Source organism: Fukomys damarensis, unplaced genomic scaffold (assembly GCF_012274545.1).
Source record: "Fukomys damarensis isolate Sample0158 unplaced genomic scaffold, DMR_v1.0_HiC HiC_scaffold_23, whole genome shotgun sequence".
NCBI lineage: Eukaryota > Metazoa > Chordata > Mammalia > Rodentia > Bathyergidae > Fukomys > Fukomys damarensis.
The window spans coordinates 20,171,023-20,178,350 of record NW_022900935.1 but is presented as its reverse complement, the minus strand read 5'-3'; the positions used below and the strand labels follow the sequence as shown (position 1 = coordinate 20,178,350).

Sequence of the window (7,328 nt, the reverse complement as noted above, 5' to 3'; positions counted from 1 at the left end):
AGTCCCGGGAAGGGACGAAGGACAGGAGGCGGGGACAAGGGACCTGGCCTGGGGCCGGGACAGTCCCGGCGAAGTCTGAGCCTGGGGGCAAAGGGAGGATTCAGAGGCTCTGGGAAAGAGGGGAGGGGTGGGAAGGGTCAAAAGGTGACCGGCCTGGGGAGAGGGGACCAGGATCCCATGGGAGAGAAGAAGGTCGGGTTTACAGAAGGGATCTCGAGGGATAGGGGCGAGGCCAGTGGAGGGGGCGGAGCCCGGTTGGAGTGGACTCTTTCAGACCCTACTGGAAGGAAAACAGGTGAGGCTGGGAAGGGAACCAGTCCCTGGATAGATGAAAGGATGGACTAGGGGCATGGGAGGAAAACCAGTGGAGCGACTCTAAAGAAAGAAAATCCTGGACCAGAAGCCGGAGAAAAGGGGACTTGGGGTGGGAGGTGGGAGATGGGAAGAAAGGCATTCGAGGAGCGGTAGGAAGCTTGAAGCAGGAGCCTCAGATCTTCGAAGCTTCCTAAGAGGGAAGGGCCAGAGATGTAGCTCAGTGGTGCTGCACCTACCCATGGTAAGCTCAAGGTCCCGAGTTTAATTCCCGGTACTGAAGCGGGGGAGATGGGAAGGATAAGAGAGAAATATGGGTGTGGAGAGAAAATCCAAGGCCAGGAGAGATAAATGCGTGGGGGGGGAGCACCCTGGGCATAAAAGGATGGGGGTGTGGGGGTGTGACCAGCCTGGAGGAAAGGGTAGATAGAGATGGAGTGTGTGCCTGAGGTACAGCCAGGGTATACAGGGTGTAATCCTCAGCATTAAAGACCTCCTAAGGGTCATCCGAGTGCAAGGCCAGCCTGGACTACATATTGAGTTTAAGAACAGCCTGACCTACATAGCAAGACCATGGCTCGAAAAACTGAATAAATAAATAAATTTAAATAAAACAGTGGGTCCTCTGGGATCCCCAGGCCTCTGTCTATACCTAGTGAATTCCAGTCTCTGAAGGAGGGTCCAGGAATTTGCAAACACTTGAAGGCCCTCCTCTGTGTCTGGATTCTGGGGACATGGGCCTCCCCACTGGTGGGTGGGACAGCTCATAAACACCTTCTAGAACCTAAATCCCAACAGCTGGTAAATTCCTTGGGCGGTCTAACTTAATCTCCCAGATACCAACGTGGCTTTACCCCACTGAGAGAAATGGATGGGCTGCCCCTCTATACCTTTCATGGTTAGAAAGAGACCAACAGACTGGAAAGAACAGACATTACCAAAGAGGGACCGCAAGCACCATCCAGAACCACCCCCTAAACACACACACACACTTACTGGTCAGCACAGGGCTCCGGTGGCAGCAGCTTGTCCTCATCTTCTTTGTTAAACAGAGATGACATGGTCAGCCAGCCTTTCACCCCAACCCCCTGGACCTGGGAGGGATGGGCTGGGAGTCAGGAAAGGGCCCCAGCACAGCCTACCAGGAGTCCCCACCAGCTTCTGCTGGTTTTCCCAGGCTTGGGGTGGGAAAACGGAAAGGAACTCACTCTGCGGGCCAGCTGTGACATGGGATTGAAGGCCTCTTCAGTGGGTTCTGCCATCTCAGATGCCACTAACTCTGGGTTCTCCCTCTGGGACACAAGATACCCCATCCAGCATGAGAGAAGCCCCAGAGAAGTGAGACCTCCCTCCCCTACTGCTAACCACATACACAGACCAGGCACCCCATGTCCCGTAGAATAAGCACACACCTGTACACGACACACAGAATGGCACAGATGTGCCTCTACACAAAGCCGCCATTCACATACACTGAGGTGTAGAGGAAAGCCCTGCAGGCCCCTAGGATACACAAATCTGTCTACACACAGACACATCCAAAAACGCGGACAAGGGCTACATTCTGATGCAGACACACTTGTTCATGAGCACCCTCCACATGGCCACAGCTCTTCACCTGTGCATAGACGTACGTGCAGTGAGCCCCTATACAAGGACGTGCATGCAAGGACACCATTCACACCTGCACACTTACACAACTTTACACAACTGCACCATAGCTGCACAGAGACTCATCTGTGGCACACAAAACCTCTCTGCCCATTTATAGACACACAAATACACACAACCATACAATGACACCTGCAAATGCCAGGTCGGAGCATGCAGGCACATATTCCTGCAGAAACATGTACACATCTAAAAATACCTAGGTTCAGCTCAGACCTGCACATCTCCCTTCACCGAGGATTCTACACAGATGCCAACCCCAGCATTCATCCACAGACACTTCTGTACCAGCCCGGCTTTGGACACACCAACCTGTGTAGACACACACTGTATACACCCACACAGGGAGTAGCTCTTGTCCCTGCCACATCTAATTGCATGACTGCCATTTATCACAGCCTCTAGACATAAGACTGCTCTTATTTTCAGAGCCTTTTTTATTGCTTTTTTAGATGGGGGTCTCACTATATTGTCCAGACTGACTGGTCTTGGAATTCTGGGCTCAAGCAACCCCCCTGCCTCAATCTCCCAAGTAGCTGGGACCACGGACACATGCCACTACTCCTGTTTTGTTGTTGTTGTTGTTGTTGTTGTTTGTTTGGTTTGGTTTGGTACCGGGGACCAAACTCGGGTCCTTGCGCTTGCGAGGCAGGCAGCGGAACCACTGAGCAAAATCCCCGGTGCCCCCACTACTCCTGTTTTGTTTTGTTTAAATTGTTTAAAAGTCAGAGTGAAGCACAGTCTGAGCATAGCTTCACATGGTGCTGCCAAAATGACCCTCTGTGTACAAAATGCCTCTTCTCTACCTCCAGAATCAGGGAGCTCACTACCTGTCAAGGCAAGCCATCCCAGTTAGCTCAACTCTGCCATTAGAAAGATGGGTCTGGTGCCCAGTGTGGTGGTGCACACCTGTAATCCCAGCACTTGGGAGGCTGAGGCAGGAGGATTACTTTGAGTCTGAGGCTAGCCTGAGCTACATAGTGAGACCCTGTCTAAACAAAACAATAACAAAAAGAAAGTTAGGTCCAGCTAAGTGTACCCTGTGTCTACTGCCTACTGGTCCTAAAAGAATCTGTTCCATGTGGCAGCCCTTGAGGTACACAGAGACACTGGTCACCTCTTTCAGGGCCTCTCAGTGGTCACTCTTCTCAGTTTTCTCAAATGTCCTGGCTCTCAGATACTACATCCTGCTGTTTGCAATCCTTGAGTGCGCCCAGGGCTTCTGTAAAATGTGCCTCTTCCTCTCTCAAGAGCTGTCCCTGGCCCCTCTTTGTATTTCTCTCCTGCTGTCCCTCTGCCCATGCCCCACCTGGCAGGCATGGAGGGTACCCACCTCCTCTGCCAGGTCCTCCTCGGATTCCCCACTCAGAGTCTGTAGCACTTTGGACTTGTAGGTTTTCCAGAAGGCCTGGCTCATGGTTACAGAGGAGAGAGGCCTGGTACTCAGGCAGGGAAGTGGATGGCTCCGTAGGCACCAGTAGGTCTGGCTTCAGGAACTTGGTGGAGCCAAAAGCTTGTCCCAGGTATCGGGTGACTTCATTAAAGATGCACCAACTTCCCCAGCCAGCACAGTGCCTAGCAGGTGAACCTGATCCAAAAGAGCCTGAGTTGGGGGCGGGCTTCTACTGCCTCCAACCCTTGTCTTGACCCATTATTGGCTAAGAATAATGAAGTCATCTCTGTGAAGAGGCTACTTTCCTGGGCCTAGGAATACTTGAGTTTGGCAACACTTAGAATGGCTCCAGAGATATCTTGCATTCACTAAATCCTTGGGTTAGGACCCACACTGCTGCCCTCTGTGACTGTAGCTACTGTAGCCATGTCCCACCCTATGTCCCCTCTTAGGCTCCATGAATTGGAGTGGGAAAGTCCCTAGCCTCTGGTCGGCACTCTGAGTTTACATTTCACTGCTTTGTCTGGCCTAGAAACTTAGTTCTCTCCCCAGGGATCCATGTGTCTTTCTCCCTGTTTCCTGGCAACAGGTTCCAAAGAGCTGGAGTCACTGAATTATTGCTGAGCTCTTCTGGCTCAGTCCAGTGGAACTGACTCTGGCCAGCCTGGGAGGCACCAAGTTCTCTCTACACTGATGCTGCCAGCCCTCCTTTAGGAGGCCAGGCTCAGAGAAAAGAAGCAAAAATGAGGCTGTGCTTCTAGGGTTTCACTGTGAAGTTCAGGCTGGCTTTGAATTTATTAAGATCGCCCTGCCTCAGCCGCTTGAGTGCTGGGATTACAGGCATGCGCCACAACCCCCGGCTTTAGGAGCTGAGCCCTTCTACCTGACAGGACGCCAGAGTGCTGAGATCTCTGGGAAGGAAACTCCCTCCCCATGGATTTGGGGGCAGACGGAGGACCCAAGGTAATGAATAACGGAAATCATGAGAAATGGTAAAAGCTTTGTCAGGGGCTGGAGGTATCTCATGGAGTTCTGCTGGGACCAGGATCACAAACTTACTCTAATCATTTATTAATTTATTCAAGTCACAGACATTATCTGTGCTTACAGTCTCTCATCCCCACCACAGAGCCTTAAGGTGTGGAAACCAGAAGGGGTAACAGGCCCACCCTGGGATAGGCAGAACCAGCCCGAAGCTTCCCAGGCACACTCCGCTTTAGCAATGGAGGACCTCGCCCCACCTTTCGGCAAACTTCGTCCTGTCGCGCCCCTAATCCCGTCGCTAACGTCGATGGCCGCCTGGGGGCGCTCAAACTGCGGGCAGTCCGGGTGACGTCATCAGAGGCGGTCTGGTCGCTCCTGCTCCGCCCCGGGCATCTCATGACGTCATCGCGCTGTCCGGAAGTGCCAAAAACGTGTGTCCCCTCTCTGCTCCCAGCCCCTTGGCCTTGTTGTCACTCTCGTAGTCATGGGTCGCTCCCGCCGTACAGGCGCGCACCGAGCACACTCCTTAGCCCGCCAGATGAAAACCAAGAGGCGGCGGCCAGACCTGGATGAGATTCACAGGGAGCTGCTGCCTCAGGGTCACACCCGGCCCAGGCCCGACCCGGACACCGAGCCCGACCCGGACTTGCCAGGAGGCGGCCTGCATCGCTGTCTGGCTTGCGCGTGAGTCCCGGCCGAGCCCAGCCCCTGGCGGAGGAGGGTCTGCACGGCAGAGTCTCTGAGGTCTCCACTCTTGGGACCCATGGGTCAGCCCGCCGCCTCCCATCCCTTCAGACTGGGAGGCTGGGGAACGAGCTAGGGTCAGGGGGCTAGGTGTACGTGAGAGGCATCGCCTCTTCTCTTCTCACACCCCCATACCTGCAGGAGATACTTCATCGATTCCGCCAATCTGAAGACTCACTTCCGATCCAAAGACCACAAAAAAAGGTATGGAGTAAGGAGAGGATTGATGGATGGATGCTGGGCAGTCAGAGCTTGAATTTGGTCAGCTCTCAACTCGTATTCTTTCTCCCAGGCTGAAACAGCTGACTATCGAGCCCTACAGTCAGGAAGAGGCGGAGAGGGCAGCGGGCATGGGCTCCTATGTGCCCCCCCAGCGGCTGGCAGTGCCCACGGAAGTATCCACTGAGGTCCCTGAGATGGATACCTCTACCTGACATGACCTGAGTATGCAGGGCAGAGGAGCTGCCCATGGACAGTGGTGCAAGGCTAGGCTAGGAGAAAGGGTACCAAACCATTCGGAGCCCCAGGTTTAGTGAGTAGATGACTTCTTCTGGGTGCCCTCTGCCCAATAAAGGAACTGGAAAATAGGGCTTACTTCTGACTCTTAACTTACAGACCTCTGCCACAAAATCCCACTGCTTTCAGTGTACAGGGTCCAGGATATCTACTCCCTCCTTGACCCACCTTTGGAACCTGCCTTCTTTCCTGGGTCTTAGCACATGAGCTGGAGCCCAGGTACAGTGTGAAATGGAAAAGTAGGATTGGGTTTATTCTGCCCTGCTTCAAATAAGGGCAGGGACTGATCGCCATGAAAAAAGTGGAGTTCTGAGATTTCAGCCCCCTCCCCTGAGTCACCTACCTCCAGAGCCTGCATGAAAGGCTGTCTGCTTCATCATGGGGCCTGTGATGGTGGCTGCTGCCCCACCATCTTCCACACAGCGTAGCAGGAGCCACCCAGCCCAAGGACAGCCAGCAGTGTAGCCACAACCCCAGCCAGTGGACTCCGGGACTCTACCTTCAGCTTGCCAGCCACCTGCATCTAGTGGGGGTACCCCGAAGATGCATCTGAGAGGCTAGTTGAGATTTTTAGGCAGGCAGGAGCTAAGAAGTTGCAGCTGGGTAAAAAAGACAGGGACGCCATTGCGGCCCCAGGGAGATTCCACCCCAATCCCTCTCACTTCACTGCCCATCTTGGCCCTGGTTAGTCAGGTGGCAGTAAACATGACAGCCTGACTGTTGGCATCAGTCCAACCATGGTAAGGGGAGGAAGAGGTCAGTGATGCTAGAAACCATCCCATTAGGATTACTTACCTGTAGTACCCGGAAGTAGCCAGGGGTCAGGTGTCTAAATCGCATGGCTGGGTGCACTAGTGTCCCAGATGGCCTGTGGGATAGAAGCAGATACAAAGACCAGTGGTGTTCTTGGTACCAAGAAGTAGAGGGTACAGGGGTCTCTGGCCTCTTGTATGCATGACAGTCATGTCCTCAGACTGTGCTCACCCGTGCAAGCCTGCCCAGGTCTGGCAAGGGGCAGGGCAACTGAATCTTTAAATCTAGTCTGCTTGCATTGTGTCCCCCCGCCCCCTGGCTGCCTGCTGTCCTGCCAGCTGTAGGAGCAGCTGTCAGGAGAGATCAGCATCAGGTCTGAGCAGCACCTCCCCCATCTTCCAGGGATACCAGGCCTGGTAGGCAGGAGAGGCCTTGGCTGGAAGCCCTCAGGAGTCCCAGGTGTGGACCAGGTACTGGGCAGACCTCCCTCAACCCTGGTCCAGACCCTGTGCTATCTCAGATGATTGGATGCTACCAATCAGCATTCAGCAAAGGAGGGACAGGGTGCTTCAGTTGCCTCTCTCTCAATAGCGGTATACTTTTTCTACTTGTTTCTATAAAATTGGCCACTTGTACTTTTTTTTTGAGAGAGGGTTTCAATATGCACTTCAGACTGGCCGTGAATTCACTATGTAGCCCAGGACTAGGCGTGATGGCACAGTCCCAGCACTTGGGAGACTGAAGCAGGAGGATCTCAGGAGCTCAAGGCCAGCCTAGGCTACATAGTGAGTTCAAGGCCAGCTTGAACTACATAATGAGACTCTGTCTCAAAACAAAACAAAACACTGTGTAGCCCAGGTTGGCTTTGTTGATCCTCCTGCCTCAGCCTCCTGAGTGCTAGGATTACAGGCATGTACCACGATACCCAAGTCTCAATCACTTTTACTTTGAGGGA

At 53.5% G+C, this 7,328-nt stretch overlaps 2 protein-coding genes across 2 annotated transcripts in view; one reads left to right on the top strand and one right to left on the bottom strand.

The window, feature by feature from the left end:
* The window catches only part of CUNH1orf232 (chromosome unknown C1orf232 homolog), a 3,960-nt gene extending 437 nt beyond the window's left edge, over positions 1 to 3,523 (bottom strand). The window contains exons 1-4 of the mRNA XM_033767371.1: positions 3,317 to 3,523; positions 1,521 to 1,604; positions 1,309 to 1,406; positions 390 to 505 (exon numbers count right to left, since the gene is read on the bottom strand). Of these exons, the coding sequence (XP_033623262.1) occupies positions 390 to 505; positions 1,309 to 1,406; positions 1,521 to 1,604; positions 3,317 to 3,400 (382 nt within the window). The 5' untranslated portion in view covers positions 3,401 to 3,523. The remainder of the gene's footprint in view (positions 1 to 389; positions 506 to 1,308; positions 1,407 to 1,520; positions 1,605 to 3,316) is intronic.
* Positions 3,524 to 4,746: 1,223 nt separating this feature from the next.
* Positions 4,747 to 7,120, top strand: Znf593 (zinc finger protein 593). The gene is made up of 3 exons (XM_010633321.3): positions 4,747 to 5,044; positions 5,246 to 5,308; positions 5,397 to 7,120. Exons 1-3 carry the CDS (start codon positions 4,845 to 4,847, stop codon positions 5,536 to 5,538), a joined length of 405 nt encoding a protein of 134 aa, XP_010631623.1. The 5' UTR covers positions 4,747 to 4,844; the 3' UTR covers positions 5,539 to 7,120.
* Positions 7,121 to 7,328: the final 208 nt, after the last annotated feature.

Bases quoted from the DNA above. Each gene is read 5' to 3' on its own strand.
- Znf593 (XM_010633321.3), top strand. From the start codon at position 4,845: ATGGGTCGCTCCCGCCGTACAGGCGCGCACCGAGCACACTCCTTAGCC. The intron at 5,045-5,245 runs GTGAGTCCCGGC...CCATACCTGCAG, and splicing joins CATCGCTGTCTGGCTTGCGC to GAGATACTTCATCGATTCCG. The intron at 5,309-5,396 runs GTATGGAGTAAG...TCTTTCTCCCAG, and splicing joins TCCAAAGACCACAAAAAAAG to GCTGAAACAGCTGACTATCG.